This window comes from Lolium perenne, chromosome 5, assembly GCF_019359855.2.
Source record: "Lolium perenne isolate Kyuss_39 chromosome 5, Kyuss_2.0, whole genome shotgun sequence".
NCBI lineage: Eukaryota > Viridiplantae > Streptophyta > Magnoliopsida > Poales > Poaceae > Lolium > Lolium perenne.
The window spans coordinates 166,806,303-166,823,314 of NC_067248.2; the positions used below are offsets into that span (position 1 = coordinate 166,806,303).

A 17,012-nucleotide genomic window follows, 5' to 3' on the forward strand; every position below is an offset into this window, starting at 1 on the left:
GTCCTCAGAACGAGTAATTCCCGATATTTAGGGAAAAGACGGCCACGGGAAGGCGACAGGAAGCATCTTGGGCCGAAACTACACCAAAACAGTCCGAACTGAACCTTCTCCCAGATGGGCGTGTTTCATCTTCTTCCCGGGCCTTTTATTCTTACATGATGGGCCGTAGGACGGCAGCGCTCGCTAGGGTTATTAGAGGAGTCTCACTCCTCACCAAATCAGAGCCCCGCGCGCACCTGGTGCTCCCCCAGTTCCCCCTAGCGCCGCTGCCGCCGAGCTCATCGCCTGGGTGGACACCGAGGACGCGGTACCGAGCTCTCCATCCAGTACCGCATCAGGGTATCGGTGCCGCCCGGGATCGCTCACCGCTTCCTCCGCCCACCACCCAATTCGCCATGGCGGAAGACCTGCCACCGCGATGGGGGCGACCGCCTCGTGATTCTGGATAACCGGGAGAATTTTAGTTTCTATCTACTGGTAAGAGCATGTCTAACAGGTCCCTTACTTTTCTGCCCCGTATAACGCTTGAATTTCGCCCCGTATAAAAAAAATGGTCGATCAGACACCGCTCCGTCTAGCAGAACCCGTATTTGACCCCGTATATTAGTAAATTTAAAACCCCGGGAAACTTTCATTCATAGTTCATCGATCATACATAGAAATCGACGTACCTACATACATACAAAATGCGCTATCGGATCGCGACTTCTAGTCGGAGAGGTAGACGATGGCCGCCGCCTGCGCCTCCCGCGCCTCCGCCTCCTGCACGGCGGCGATGGCTGCCGCCCTTTCTTCCTCCTCCGCCTTGTCCTTCTCGGCGGCGTCCTTGAGGGAGTCTTGAATCGCCTTCAAGAAGGCGGGGTCCTCGTCTTCCTCCTCCTCCTCGCCGGCGAGCGGGGCACCTCCGCCGCTAGTGCTCCCGATGGTCGCCCTCCACGCCTCGCTCACCCGGCGTTGGCGCTCCCACTCGGCGAGCCACGCCGAGAACTTCGGGCCGCTCATCGGCTTGAGCGGCGGGTCCTCGTGGTACCAGCGGCCGCCCCGCGCGAAGTCGATGAGCTTGTCCGGGATGTACGCGGCGCCGTCGTACTTGCAGGCCGCGCGACGGCTGCCGGCGGCTGATCTTTTGCAAAAAAGCCGCCACGCTTCCTCCACGGTGTCCGGCGAGCGGGATCGCTTCGATCCGCTCGCCGGCGAGGCGCTACTGCGGCGGCGGGAGTCCATGCAGGATCTGGGGTGGAATGTGGCGCGGGGGAGCGACTAATTGCTCGCCGGAGCAGGAGGAGGAGGCGGCGGCGCACGGCGGAGCTAGGGTTGCGAGTGAGGGGTTAACCCCTCACTCGCACCTACGCCCACTATAAGTACGGGGCGACGGGGCCGATTTCCTGGGCCCCGTATTCCGCCGTAACGGGCCGGCCCGAATATGGGGCCTGCTAGACGCCCAAACTCGTGCCGGCCCCGTATCCCGCCGGAATTTTACGGGGTGGGCGGGTTATACGGGGCCTGTTAGACCTGCTCTAAGGCATGTCCTAACTTCTGCAATGACGATCGGTTGATTTTTGGTTGAAAATGTCAGTACAAAGGGTGTCTTTGCTGTTGCCACAGGGCATTCGTAATTCATGGATTGGATATCCTCCTAGAGACGTACTATTTGGATTTAGAATTCGACGTGATAACCAGTAAGATTTTATTGCCATGATGATCTAGTAGTTTTCTATCTATGTGCTTGTTTTTGTATTACAAATTGTTTGTTTGCAATTTTGCGTTGTGGGTAATCGAAGAAAACTTATTACAAATTGTTCATATATATGACTTTTTTTTGTTGCTTTTAGATACATTTTAAGTGTTTATCGGTAACATTCACATATACATACATTAATATTTTTAAGGAGTCGACGCTTCTAACTTACACATTTGTATTTTATTAAAGGACCGGCCCTGCCCCTGCCCGTGCGTTGCTGCCATCAACCTTGCCGGGCGTCATTTTGAGCGCACGCTCCCCCGCAGATCGACAGCATCTGACAGTCGACATGGACATGGAGCACACAGATGTGCTGGTGGACATCCTCCGCCACCTCCCTCCGCGCAGCCTCGCCATCTCCCGCTGCGTATGCTCCACCTGGCGGGCCACTGTCGACCACCACCGTCTCCTGAGGGTGGACCTGCTCCCGCTCTCGCTCGATGCCATCATCTACGACAAAGTCGAGATAGACGCCCCGATCCTCTTCTCCCGCCGCTCCACGTCGCGCTACATCACCAGCAGGCTAGACTATCTCGAAGAAGATCCTGCCTATGGGGAGTATGCAGGAGAGATGAAGGATCACTGCAATGGCCTCATCTTGATCCAGAATGACGTGGTCGTCAATCCTGCCACTCGACAGTGGGCACCGCTGCCCCCGCTGCCATGTGCGTGCCCGAGGCCCAGGATGGCAACAACGTCCTGCGGACGCTGCCACAATAACCGCTACCTGGTCTACGATCCCACCATGTCACCGCACTACCAGGTTTTCTTCATCCCTCGTGTTCCTGGTGACATACTGGCCGACAGTGACACGGCCTGCACCACAGAGTGGCCTCCTTCGCAGTACGTCATGCATGTCTTCTCGTCGAGGACAAAGTGCTGGAAGCAGAGGTCATTTGCACGAGATGGGGATGCCCCTGGAACAATCCAAGACGTTCTATCGTGCAGGAATTCTGATATGGATCTCTACTACGCCGCTTACTGGCATGGGTCACTATATGTTCCCTGTAGACAAACGCAAGGTGGCTTTATTTTGAGGTACATCTACTCAAACTCGGACACCATACATATTTACATCGATTCCTAGTATTACTTTATCATCCTTACTAATGTTACTTGGGTTATTAATGCTAGCGCCGATTTGATTTTCCTAGAATAAACCTGTCGGATGACAAGTACGAGGCAATTAAGTTGCCACGAGGGTGCAGACAATTTCGTCTTGGAAAATCAAAGAAAGGGGTCTACTGTGTATTGTATATCGACGGCCGATGCAAGTTTCAGGTTTGGTTCCTTGACGAGTCGTGCGGTCTGATAGTCTGGGTGTTCAAGACAGAAATCAACCTCGAGCCAGCATGGAGAAGATACTGTTGGAGTTATGGCGGCGGCCGTGGACCATGGATCTTGCAGACGAGCGAGGAGGCGGAGTTGCTGTTGAAGAGCGACCTCACGCTCGTACAAGAATACAACCAAGCGGTAGAGAAAGATGGTTTCGAATGGCACTCTGACGATGAAAATGCTGTTGGCATTGTTACAGACGGGTCCGAAAAGTGCAATTCTTACTTTGACACTCTTGTTCTTGGGTGTCTTGGATTTCATCCTTACAAAGAAATTGTCTTGTTTCACGAGGACGATTGTGGAACAGTTGCATATCATTTAAACAGCTCCAAGGTTCGATACTTGGGCAGGATGGAGCACCATCATTCTGAGATAGAGATCAGTTTTCCATACGCACCTTGTTGGATGAGAGACTTACCTGGAGGTAACTAACGCCAAGTCATATATATGTTTCTCCTTCATACATGGAGGGACTTACCTGGAGGTAACTAATCTTGAACTGCACTTTCTCCTTCATACATTAGTATTTTTTTTTATCTCCGTGTAGAGCTAGTCAGAGTGAGAATCTCTTGTCAAAGTTAGATATGCTGATACTACTTTGATATATGCTCCTAGTATATTGGTGTTTGTATGGGATTTGTTGCCGTAGATGAAATCAACTCAGCTCGGTTATGCCATTTATTTATTGCCATGCACATTCACTAGCTTCGCTTCATTAATCGTTGATAAGGTGGTCACATGTTCTTACTCGGCTCCTTAAATCCTCAACCTAAATATATACCTTTGAGTTACATCAGAATAACCTGCCTGACATTTTGACACTTTCAGAGGTTTCAGTTACCGATTACTCCCTTCTCAGGAATAAAGTGACAGAAGTAGACAGCAAATTAAACAGCTTACACCAGCTGGGCGTTTTTGCTCCCGAGCACATATGAGCTCGTTTTGTGGACCATTCATTTGGTCTTCGGACATGAGCGAGTGTAGTTCTTTAATCGTGATACTGAGCCTAGAAAATATAATAAATGCATGTCAGTGGGACAATGTTGACAACAGTGGGCGTTTTTGACGGTAGATGTGGTGGACCTATGGTACAGATGAGAGATGAGCATGCATGCGCCCTGTCTATACTGCTGCTCACTGCTCACGACATGCTCAACTTGTCCTAGCTCCATGATAATGTGCCCCGCCACCACGGGCACCGTTGGTCGCCTCGCCGAGGGGGCTCGTCCTTGCGCAGACCTGCTGCATCGCGCGAGGTACCGGGACACGCTTTCTGGTGCTGATCCTAAGGGCAACGCGGCCGACAGCCCAGCGCTCCCTCTACGGGCCAACGAGGACATCTTCGGCAGCGGGTGTGGCGCCCGCGTCGTCCACAGCTTACCTGACATACAACACGATTGCACTCGCACACCTCACGACCAACCAGAGATTGACGTCCATGCCGCGCACAGCGTGCAGTGGACACCGTTTCTGCAGGCCACCTGCGACCATGCCGACAGCAACCTCCGCGCGCGCTCACCTGAGGTTAGGATCACCGGCGCCGGCCACGGCAGCGACGTGCTCCTCCGCGCCTAAACCGCCTACGTGCCTTCGAAATGTCCCTCGACCTCGCATCCTGCTTCCACCCGCTGCTCTTCCCCTGCACGGCCTAGCTCGCAGCTGACCCAGTTACAACCACGGTCCATGAGCTACACCTATACAAGACGCTGGCCGTCAAGTGCGTGATGTTCCTCCCACAGACTTTCATGGGATAGGTGACCTCGCCGCGTTCTTGAGGTGGGTCTATCAGACGAGCCCGGAGCCCCGCGGTAGCTACGGTCGCCGAGACAGAAGCTGGTGGAGGAAACGACGACGACGACCAGCTTGTCGGGTGGCCGCTGCTATGGACTTCTCGGTGATGCTCCATGCGCTAGAGACCACAGTACGTGCGGCCGGGCAGTGCGGAGTGGCTTTCGATGGAGCAGTAGGTCCTGACTCCTGAGCACGGCGACTAAGGTTGGAAAGGCCCGACGGCGGTGGCAGGAGTCCCCGCTGCTTCAAGGCGTGCGTTGCCGCGCGGCGCTGAGCTATGACCGGCAAGCACGTTCGGCAGTGCAGGTGTGGCTCCGCTCCAGCTATGGCTGCATTGCACTGCTGCACTACCCAGTCTACCCGTCGATCGGAGCAATACGGTCAGGCGCAGAGGAGTCCCGCGGTCAGTGTTTTCTGGTTGTGTACCGACAACAGCCGTCCGTTAAAGCAACGTTAAATATGTGCACAGATGTGGTCCATGTGCTGCAAACTGTATGATTTTAAAATTGACATACCATCTACAGCAGAGGAAACGAGTGGTCCAGAAAAAGAGCTCAGCTGTGCTCGGGATCAAAACAGCATTTCCGAGCTTACACACGTAATATAATAATGTGTATAATGATTCGTGTACAACCAAAAATTACTCTACTAATATATGCACTTTATGTGGCATAAAGGTTAATGCCGCTGCAACTGTATCTATAGGTACTTACATTGTAATTGTGTATTGCAAGATTGGTCCAGCTCCTGTCCTAACAAATCATGGAACTTCTTATATTATGAATGGAAGGATTAAGTCTCATCATCTAGCTGTTTTTTCATAAATATTTTGTTAGATTTGCAACTTAATGTATTCTTGTTGTTATGATTGTTGTAAGTGAACTGTAATAGTGATAATAGCCTAACCCAACTTGCTATAACTCTTCATTTTCAATACCTAATAAGACATGCACTGAATGTGGTTACAGACACCGAGCATCAACAAGTGCGTACTACAGAGGTGCAATAGGAGCTTATGCATAGTATGGCATGACAAAGCGCCAGTCCTTTGATCATATGGCAAGGTGGCTCGAGGGGAACTCCGAGGCCATGCTGACGAGAGCACCCTTATATAATACTAATTGGGAATAAACCAGATCTTGGCACACTCCGGCTGTCCTGACTGAGGATGCCAAGGAGCTTGCTGAACGCGAGAGCCTGTTCTTCATGGAGGCGGCTCTAGACATAACAATATATATACTGTGGTGATTCTGAGAGTTACAAGTTTCTAAGTAGTCCCGCTATATCAAGTTCTAAGTAGTCCTGCTATATCTACACACTGAATAACTTGGATTATTGGCAGGAGAGACGGAAGGGCTACATCAATATTTAACTCACATACATTAAATTCTTGAGGACAACTTTTATATGCTGGTGTGTAGTCAACTAGTCATTAAGAATATTTTCTGATATTATCCGCTGAACCTTTTCACATTTTCAACTGTTCTTTTCTGAATCACCATGCCCATGCAGCAGACATACTAGACCATGAAAGAATGTGTTTTTCCGCGTATATCTGTACTCACAAAACAAGTGGTGAAATATAATATTTGAGAAAAACTTAAGGGTACAACCACAACTATCTGAGTAATATAATATTGTACACAATAACAGATAGTATATGGAACTAGAATACTCCTAGATTAGTTCTATCTTCTCATTATTGTCGCCGGCCTCTAGCCCGAGAGATTTTCCAAAATTATAAGACGAGTTTCTTTCCCTACCAACTTTTTTTTTGTGCATATTATCATTCATTGCCTAGCACTATGTCTAATTAACCAAACCTTGATTTTGATTTTCGGAGTTACCTTAGTCTTCCATGGGTATTTTAAAATTTTCTTTCTCAAATGATCATGAAGTCTTTTATATAAATATTTTAAATTATAAGTTTCTGCATCACAACCTTTGGTACTCTCCCACCAACTGCAATTGATGCATGAATTGCTTGAAGCTACGACTCGAGAAACACAGAGAAAAATTGAACAAGAAAATTGGCAAAACATGTATCCATAAACCTTATCAAGCGACAAAATAAACTAGCCTAACTCGTAATTAATTAAACAAGAAAAGCGATGAAATAGTAAATATTTTAAGCAGACGTATATGTGAAGACCAAAGAAGTGCCATAGCTGATCGATCTACTTGAATGCCCACTGGTTCTCCTTGCGGATCTCGGCCTCCTCCTCCGACGTGAAGTCGTTCTTGATGTTGAACATACGATACAACGATGTTGTAAACAGAAACGCAAACGAAATGTAGACGGCGGGGTGAAGCCTGACTATTCATCTACTCAACCCTTAAGCTTCCTGATCATCTACCACGAAACTCTGATTTCAGGTGGAGATTTAACAAGTTTAAGAAGCAAGCTTTATTCCTCAATTTTTATAAGGCCCGACACAAAGCGGCTTGCTTTCCCAAGAAAAGATTCTAACAATTCAACTAAAATATTGGTCTATTTGGCGCCCCTATAGTTTTACTCACCACACTCCACATATATTTTGCCGCCGAACACTTAAAAATAGATGATGAATTGTTTCAAAATCATCATAGAACCATGGATTTAAAATTCACGGCCAATTTTTTTTTTTTTGGCATATACTATCCGAGTGTGGATTTTGTACACCCACGCATGGATGTGGCTGTATCATGTACCACTCATTGCAACATGGAGATTCGTGCATTAACAAGTCACTGTGACATTTTTGCCGTCACATCACTGCTCCTTTTCGTGTGGCTTTTGTCCGCCCGACGCGGGGCATGAGCCTAGGCCCTGTTCTCTGACGCTGACTCTATCCAGAAAAACAAGTATGGGTCCTCTGGCTCCCCATTTCTGCCTCTCTCCGCCGGCAGAGATTCTAGATTTCCCCCCGCCGGCCATCTTTCACGGGCATGGTGATTGCTCCATCGCGCTGCCTTGCCGAAGTACCACCAGTCCTCTCCAACGCGCCGCTGGGAGGCCTTGCTAGAGTCATCTACACCGTGCCGCTGACTTGAAGGTAGAATACGCCGTCGCTGGAATCCAAATATGTTGTCTCTGCCCGACCTTGTGTTTGTTTATGTACTGCCTGTGATCTGTGCTGCGTGCAGGCAATGGCTGGCTTGACTTCTTCCGACGCGATTCCACCTACTTCTTGCTGACGGCCTGCTCCGCCGGCTCGCCTGCTCCGTCTCCCGCAGTCTGTGCTTCGCCCCGCCTACTTCTGGCCGACGCGGCTGCTCTGTCTCCCGCTGTGCGTTCCATCTTTGTCGCGGCCGATGAAAGCGACGGCGAACAAGACCTGACTGCGTGCTCCAGCTCGAAGTGGCCCGTGGCCTTCACGCTGCTCCTTGTCGCGTCCGCCTCCTACAAGCCCTGGCAGCTCGTGCAGGAGCTCGGCCTCGTCGCGCTGCTGCTGCCGCGGGAGTTTCTCAAGCACTCCGCCTCTGGTGCGGCAGGCAGGAAGGAGCAGGGCGTCAGAAAAATGCCGCCGTCCAAGGCAAAGGCGGCGAGGGAGCACGGGCTGCCCGCATTGGCGGTGGACACAGGCGACGCGCTCATGCTGCTCGACCTGCCGGAGCTAGTGTTGCTTGCCCCTATCCAAAACAGAGTGCTGCCCTGGTTGCCGGAGTTCGTGCTGGCGGGAGCCGAGGCCTACGCCGACAAAGTGGCCCTTGCGGAGGCTGCGCCCGGTGGCCTGTGCAGCTGTCCTACACCTACGGCGAGGTGGACGTCGCATGGACGTCACATGGTGTCCCTCGGCGTGATGGTCCAGCTTGTCGCGGCCGGAGGTCGCTGCGGCCAGCACCGTGCACATGCGTGACATGGCTGTGCGGCCCAACTTCTTGTTGTTGCGGTGTTGTTGCTGTCCATCGATGACATGACGTCAAGGGCGAGGAGCTCTAAGCAACTCAGCTCCGGACAGGCGAGCTCGACCAAGTTCCCATCGGCAGAAGTTGTTGCTTTTGCAGACACGGATGCCTGTTCGTTGCCTCTTCTCCAAGCTCCGCCTTAGGTCGCCACCGCTGCTCCGCCTTGGGTGCCTCGCTTGAGAGCTCTCTCTACGATGCCGTCTTACAGCTGTGGAGAAACACCATCAGGCCCAACACACACCTGCGAGAACTCCTGTAGGTGGCGGCGGTTCGCAATGGAGTAGAAGGAGGTAGGCAAGGGAGGCAGCGCCATCCTCTCTCTCTCAAAGGTTCTCTCAAAGGTTATTTTGATATGTTCCAGATTCTTGTTGTTTTGTTTTATTTACGGTTGCAATGCATAAAGAGAAGCACATAACATATCAGCAAACCGTGGATATTCGAAACATTTAGAATATTATCTTTTGTTATTTGTGGATAAAGTGGTGATGAACCAAAGAACCATAATTTGTAATGGCGAAACAAAATTCAGTCCGTTCATGTTGAGAAAGAGTGTGTGTGTGTGTGTGTGTGATCTGGCCTGGCTATTTTCAGTTGAATTTGGTTGAATTATCCTCCAAGAACTGTATCGACAGATTCGATAACACAAGTATGCAACCAAGAACCTAAATATTATCTAGGAAATCATCAACTAGTTGAGACGAAACATGAACACATTTTAGTGTCAAGGCAAACAGAGTAGTAAAAAACAAGAACAAAACAGATGCAGGCACCACCCAGTATTCATCCTGATGCCGACGCAGCGACGGTCAAAGATAAGTTCGGAACAACTACTACTACATGATATACTACAGTGCTAGAATTAATGATGCCAACTGCAACTACCGCCGTGCAGCGAGGAGCTTCTGGTCCTTGCCGGAGTAGTAGTAGGAGACACGGGGGAGCGACACCAGCTCATGCTGCAAGGCGACGATTGCGGCGGAACTCCGGCTCTCTGGCACTCGGACGCTGCTCCACATCTTGACATGTACAACATCCTAAACCAAGCACTTGCCCAGCGCCTCCGCCGACGCGCGCATCAGGCCCAGGTCAATGTAGATTAACTTCTTGGACGCCGGCCTCGAGCAGGACGACAGTGAAACACCGTTAGAAATTGATTATAGCTCGCCGCTATTTGGGCAGCATCCGGCGGTGGGAGGAGCCCAATTCGTAGCGGCGGTGGAGAAGTCGCCACGAGGCTGGCGTGTTGGGGAGTCGCGGGCGGGCGGCGATGGACATGAACGGGAGCTTCCTCCATATGCACAACTTGACCGCTGCTGCCTTGGCCGTTTAGTGAACGCCAGAGCTTTCTCGATTTAGCCTTGGAGCTCTCTGAATCGGGATGATAGGCTAGGGAGGGACGGAGGCGAAACGTGATTTTCAGGAGGAAGGACAGTACCCCGGGAATCCCGCCGCATCCGCCCACGCCGCAGCCGTCGCCGCATCCGCCCACGCCGCAACCGCCGGGGAAAAGGAGGGGAGGGGAGGAGAGGATGCAGGACATGAACAGAGGTGAGGGACGGGGTGAGAGAGAGGAAGAGCTAGGCTGTATGTAGGCTCTATCGCTCCGTGTCGGGTGGCTTTCCGCCTGTACTGTTGGGGCCCACCCGACTTGTAAAAATGGAGGAAAAGGTTTAAAAGGATTTCTCTCACCTGCCATCTTATCCGAATCTCCAACAATCGGATGGCTGGGACAACATCCACACCCATGCTTGGGTGTACAAATGTATTATCATATACTATCATTCGTTGCCATGGCATTATTTCTAATTAACCAAAGCTAGATTTTGATTTCGGAGTTATCTTAGTCTTCCAAAGATATTTTAATTAAAATATTCTTCCTCAAATGATCATGAAGTCTTTTGTATAAAGATTTTAAATTTAAGTTTCTGCATCACAACCTTTCGTACTCTCCCACCAATATTGCAATTCATGCATGAATTGCTTCAAGCTACGGTTGGAGAAACACACTGAAAATTTGAAGGAAACCGGCGAAACATGTATCCATCAAGCTTACAAGTTTTCAAGGTTTCAAACAACAAAATAAACTAGCCTATCTCATAAGTAATTAAACAAGAAAAGTGATGAAATAGTAAACAACTTAAGTAGCTACTTATATATAAAGAGCAAAGCGGTGCCCCAGCTAGGTGATCGATCTACTCAAATGCCCACTGGTTCTCCCTGCGGATCTCTGCCTCCTCCTCCGGCGTGAAGTCATTCTTGATGTTGAACGTCTGGCGGATTTCCTCTGGTGACTTGCCCTTGATCATGTCAGCCACCCTCTGGCAGCTGAGGTCGAGGAGGCCCTTGATCTCCAGAAAGTTGGCGGCGAGGATGATGTCGTACAGAGTGGCCTGATCCAATTCGCCGATGAAGGCGACGTCAAAGGTCTTGAGGTCCTGCTCGCTGGCGCTATCGCCGGAGGCGGCGACGTGCTTGTTACAGTACTCGATGATCTTGGAGAGTATGCCGGAGGTGACGTTGGGGAGCTTGACGCCCTTGTCGTCGACGCAGTTGTCCTCGATCATGTGGTTGACGGTCTGGGACATGGCCGCCGCCTCCTGCGCGATCTCGAACTCCTCGCCGTCGGAGCTGATCAGCGTGATCATCTTGCCCACGACCTCGTCAGCTTTCTTTTCGTCCGCCGTGGTCGCCGCCATTGTCCCTGGCTGGATCTCTCGTCGAAACGCTAGGTCGGGTCAAGGGCGTCTAATAGCTCGAAACGTTAGATCTCGATCGTAAGCTTGATCGATTTGGTGCAGGGCAATCGATGGCTCCCGGCCGTATTTAAAGGCTCAGAGAAGGCAAGGAGAGGCCAACTCGGGTCGTACTCGATCGAGTTTGGACCGGTCTCTTGTCAGACACGGTCATGATCTCGGAGAGATTCTACACGTTATGATTCATCATGCAAGCTCTGCGTAGTTTGCGGCCGTGATTGTTTGGATAATGTATGTGAATCGGCGATGGATTTGACAATGGGATCGAGTCTCTTTTTCTTTTTGAAAATTCCACCAAGCTATTAATAATCATCAACAATATAAATATTCTAAAAAATAATAAAATTACAAATAGATACTTAGACCACCTAGCAATGACTACATACACTAGCATGAGTCGAAGGCGCGTCGTCATCGTCATCATCCCTCCATCATGGAAGTCAAGCAAAGTTGTATTATAGATTGTTGTAGTAGACAAACGAGAAGACATCATGCTAAGACCCGAAAGGACCAGAGCACCAGAGCAGCAACCATCACTAATGATGACAAACATAGATCGGAAAAGACTGCCGTGAACACGAAAACCGACCGCACCCCAGGATTGAACAAGAAGGACTTTATTCTAACTTCGGTATGTAGCCGCCGCCTCAACATCCAAATAAAGACATTAAAAAACAATCTAAAAAGGAACATAAATTCCCCGCCAGCATGGGACCCGTGGTCCACCATACCTCAAGGCCCCAAATCCGCTGGAGGTGGAGCAAACCAGCGGCGTGGCATCATCGGCGAGGATGATGAAACCCTAGATTGTTTTTGGGGCAACTACCGCCTCCCAATGGCTCTGTTGCACTCACTGTTTCGAATAGTTATACTGCGAAAGTCTAAAGTACAATTGTGGGCACGACCATCTTCTACTATATATGCTCATGTATGGCAAGCAGAGGGTTTTTTCACGGCTGGTATTTCTGAAATTTTGAGAAAACCAGTTATTCCGGTTACTAGTGAATTAAACTCACCGGTATATTTATAATTTGTCTAAGTTTAATTGTTTTGGCAAATATTGATGAATTATAAATAATTTGAAGCACCTCAGCCAACATTTGGACCGGTATTTTCGAAACTCGGTAATAGTGGTGGACATCGGTATTTTTCCCAACCAAGGGAAAAAAACCCTACCAAGGCACATATAAGGTGATGGCTGGACAAAGGAATGACCGGAGCAAACCTCTGTGCAGAGGACTCGTAGCTAGCACGATAAAGAAAAAGTCGCATGCATTCAGGACACGTGGAAAACAATGGCATCATTGTTTTAAATGGTGTTAGATTTTTAAAATGTTTACTCTATTGAGTTGTGAGTCTAATTTGCTACGTCTTCACTGTTCGCTTGGTTTTGATGAAATTTTCGAAACTTGACTCCGTAGCTGTTAGTATGTTTCATATATAGAATCTGTTGGTTTATACTAAGATTTGAAGAAAACATTTTAATATTGAGTTCTAGAATGCACCTTTCTCTTTTTAGTGATACAGAGAAAATTTACTGCTCGCTCCGATCTAAATTACTTGTATGATTTTGGCTACACCAAATGGCTAAGACATGATCCATGTAGAAGCAACTTGGTGCTATGAGCTACTTCCTCCACTCACTAATATAAGACCAAATTATCTTTCTAAAAAAATCTTATATTAGTGATTTTAGAAATAAAAAAATGCCCACCCCTATCAATATCATGTTTAATTAAGAAAGTAACTTTATTTTTATACCTGCTCCATACATGTTCAAAATGATGTCACCGGTGTTGCATTAGACGAAAACGGCTTTTCATGTTGCATGAAACTAACAGATGCCATGGTGCACGATGAAGAGAATAGTCTTATGTGTTAATATCTATGGATCGACTAGGGTAGGATCTGTGTGTGTAGGTACTGTGGCTGTGCATATGACTTCGTATTTGAGAGAGAAAGAGAGGGATGGGGCGTACCTTCTCCCTTGGAGGTTGAACCGTCGGACGCCGACATGGTGGCGGCGACGGATGGAGTGGATGAGCGGTGGCGGCGGTGGAGCTTCCCGTCGGCTCAGCGCTAACCCTAGATCGGATTGGTATGTCGGTGGGGCGTACGGCAAACGCGGTGAACCTCGTACCTCGAGCCGCCGGCCCCCCACCTCTCTTTATAGCGCTGGCGACAGGGGCCCACCAACCATAACGGATTGGGTGCCCCCGATCAGGGCGCAGGTCAAAGGGGCCCGGTGGGCCATTGGGCCCACGCGGGAGAGATCAATCTAACATTCTTTCCCTTATCTCAACTTTACTTTTAACTTTATACTTTCACTTTATTCGTTTCATTTTGGATCAGTCCATAGGGCATGTTTCATCGTCACAGCTCTGATACCAATGTTAATATCTATGGATCGACTAGGGTAGGATCTGTGTGTGTAGGTACTGTGGCTGTTGCGAACGGTGGCGGCGGTGGAGCTTCCCGTCAGCTCAACGCTAACCCTAGATCGGATTGGTATATCGGTGGGGCGTACGGCAAACGCGGTGAACCTCGTACCTCGAGCCGCCGGCCCCCCACCTCTCTTTATAGCGCTGGCGACAGGGGCCCACCAACCATAACGAATTGGGTGCCCCCGATCAGGGCGCAGGTCAAAGGGGCCCGGTGGGCCGTTGGGCCCACGCGGGAGAGATCAATCTAACATTATCATCCTTAATAAAATATCATCTCTTGGCTAAGAGAACTAGAGAAGTCAAATAACTTTTACTATTTTATTCTCTTCCAACTCAGCAATCATGCATCTTACGTAGCAATGCTAAGATAAAATCGTTGTATGGTCTCTAATGCATCAATTTCATCCATTCACCATATGCATGATGCATCGGAAACAAAGAGAACCACACCAAGGCACCAAGCCACAAGATACCTAAGGTGCGAGAGAAAAGCTGAACCACACAGAAACCCACTTCTACATTTTTTTCTTCGAAACGGACTTCTCCATACTCCATTACTCAAAATCTATTATTAGTGCTGAATTCAAGGACAATGCCACACATATCCATTTCCCTTTAAGTAGTGACATCGTCCAAGTTTTCCAAAGGCGAGGGGCCACAGTCGAAAGAGGCCCCCCTCCTCCTCATATATCTTCCTCCTAGTCCTACGTTCCTCGACCATCTTGATTCGTAGCGGTGTTCGCCGGCCAGCCATGGCCTACCAGATTCTCAACCTGACGTTGATCTCGGCGACCGACCTCAAGAAGGTGACATTCTTCTCCCGCATGCGCGTCTATGCCATCGCCTCCATCTCCGGCGGCGACCCTTGCACGCCCAGCCATGGCACCCAAGTCGACTTCCACGGCGGACGGAACCCCACGTGGAACGCCATGCTCCAGCTCCCGATCCCCGCTGGCGCGGACACCCGCGGCCTCGCCCTGCACGTGCTGCTACGCTCCAAGGCCCCCTTCTTCGGCCACCGCGATGTCGGCGAGGTGTTCGTCCCTCTCAACGATCTTCTCTCCGGCTCCAGCGCGGATGGCGGTGCCGACCCCAGGACGATGAGCTACCAGGTGCGGCGCCCCGTGTCTGGTCGCGCCCACGGCGTCCTCTACTTCAGCTACAAGTTCTCCGACGTCAAAGCCGATGTAGCCGCTCCGTCCGTTGCCGACCAATATAGTGCCAAGTATCCTTCTCGTGACCATCATATGGCAGTGTCCAACAAGACCATGGCGGCGCCCGTCACCCCGTACCCGCCACAAGCGCAGGCTCCGTTGGCATACCCACCGAGTAACGTATCTTACGGCGCGCCATACATGGCGTATCCACCACAGCCATATGGTGGGTACGCGTCTCCGCCACCGTACGGGTACAATTCTGCTCCACCGCCGGCGACGTACGGCTACGCGCCACCGCCTATGGCTGCGCCAGCAAGGCATCGGGGAGGGATGGGCATGGGTCTAGGCCTCGGGCTCCTCGGCGGCGCCGTCGGAGGGATGATGCTCGGTGAAGAGATCGGTGACTTTGAGGCCGATGCTGCCTACGACGCTGGTTTCAATGATGGGTTGAGTTTTTAGTTCACGCCATTTGGACTATGGAGGATGTTATTTTGAACTTGTAATTAATCTGCACGAAATATGAGTGAAAAGTTGGAATCATTTGAATGTGCAAATCTGTTTGCCGCTTAATTACTTCAACTTGAAAGGATTTGCAGTCTAGGTGATGGAACCACGTTAAAGTAGACTTAAATTCCTAACATGCAGACTAACAATGTTCAGCAATCCTATATAATTATTTAGACGAGATATCTTATTTAGACGAGATATCGGTATTACGGCATCACCACATTTCATGATAATTATCACGTGGATACTGAAATACATACGAGTAAAGAGAATGGTACCGGATCGAGAATAGCAGGTATATTGATGAAAAGATTGAATTCATAAGGGATGGATGCAAGCTAAAGAGCTTTTAAATTCCTAATCTGCACGGTAACAAAGTTCAGTCATCCGACAGCTGAGACCAGCCTATTAAAATGAGATGAGATCCAATATACTGCAACTACCTGCGGAATCATAGAAATCGAAAGCCTGTTTCTACCTTCGTTGCTGATTGGCCCTGACCTAGAACTTTTAGAAAATCAGTGCTTCTGAGGGTTTACCATAATTTTTTTCGATAAAGGGAATATATTAATATTAAAAGATACCAATTACACATAGCCTCTGCAACAACGCAACACCCTAATGGCGGTACGGATGCACACGGCGAAAAAAATAAAACAAAACTAAGAAACAAAAGTCCCGCTATAGCATCCTAGGCTTAGCAACAGCAATACAACCACCACCAAGACAACACCTGAAATACAGAATCTCCAAAGTCGACGCCTCCAAGAAGGAAACGGTGCACCAGCGCCGTCGTCGCCCGACCAAAGATCTTAGGTATTCACCCTGAAGATAGTCCTCGCTCTCAAAACAATGCCTCCAACAAGGTCATTGCCAGACACAACCAGTTAAGGCCAGACCTTTGATTTTCACCCTGAAAGGTAGGACTCCGAACTTCACCTGTGCTGCCGCCCTCACTTCCATATGACTGTTGCGAAGCCCGGGACAGCAAGCAAGTCCCTCAACAACGCGGAGACTTGAACCTCCCTTAGCTAGTCCTTCGCTCTGGCCTTCATGTTATTCCCTTCATCTGACTGCATCATGGATCAAAATGTCTCTTGATGCTAACACAGACCAGAGCTTCATGCCGCTCCCTCTAGAACCAATCAGCCGGAATAAAAGCATGGGTGCTGATGCGTGTAGTTGACACGTCCGTTGGGAACCCCAAGAGGAAGGTGTGATGCGCACAGTAGCAAGTTTCTCTCAGTAAGAAACCAAGGTTTAATCGAACCAGTAGGAGTCAAGAAGCACGTTGAAGGTTGATGGTGGCGGAATGTAGTGCGGCGCAACACCAGGGATTCCGGCGCCAACGTGGAACCTGCACAACACAACCAAAGTACTTTGCCCCAACGTAACA

The 17,012-nt window shown here is 49.6% G+C and overlaps 3 protein-coding genes across 4 annotated transcripts; 2 read left to right on the forward strand and 1 right to left on the reverse strand.

Annotated features, from left to right (window-relative positions):
- The first annotated feature begins 236 nt into the window (after window positions 1–236).
- Window positions 237–6,320, forward strand: LOC127300537 (uncharacterized). Of its 2 annotated transcripts, none has more exons than XM_051330666.2 (4): window positions 237–477; window positions 1,931–2,779; window positions 2,896–3,560; window positions 5,836–6,319. In XM_051330666.2, exons 2-3 carry the CDS (start codon window positions 2,031–2,033, stop codon window positions 3,506–3,508), a joined length of 1,362 nt encoding a protein of 453 aa, XP_051186626.1. In that variant the 5' UTR covers window positions 237–477; window positions 1,931–2,030; the 3' UTR covers window positions 3,509–3,560; window positions 5,836–6,319. The 2 variants fall into 2 exon arrangements, with proteins under 2 accessions (XP_051186626.1, XP_071676258.1); XM_071820157.1 differs by lacking the exon at window positions 237–477 and adding an exon at window positions 1,525–1,679 and having other exon boundaries at window positions 5,836–6,320.
- A 4,582-nt stretch (window positions 6,321–10,902) lies between these two features.
- LOC127304921 (SKP1-like protein 1) lies at window positions 10,903–11,520 on the reverse strand. Its single transcript, XM_051335466.2, has one exon. The coding sequence runs from the start codon at window positions 11,449–11,451 to the stop codon at window positions 10,948–10,950; it is 504 nt and encodes a 167-aa protein (XP_051191426.1). The 5' UTR covers window positions 11,452–11,520; the 3' UTR covers window positions 10,903–10,947.
- Window positions 11,521–14,578: 3,058 nt separating this feature from the next.
- LOC127300538 (protein SRC2 homolog) lies at window positions 14,579–15,649 on the forward strand. The gene has a single exon (XM_051330668.2). The coding sequence runs from the start codon at window positions 14,705–14,707 to the stop codon at window positions 15,566–15,568; it is 864 nt and encodes a 287-aa protein (XP_051186628.1). The 5' UTR covers window positions 14,579–14,704; the 3' UTR covers window positions 15,569–15,649.
- The last annotated feature ends 1,363 nt before the right edge of the window (window positions 15,650–17,012 follow it).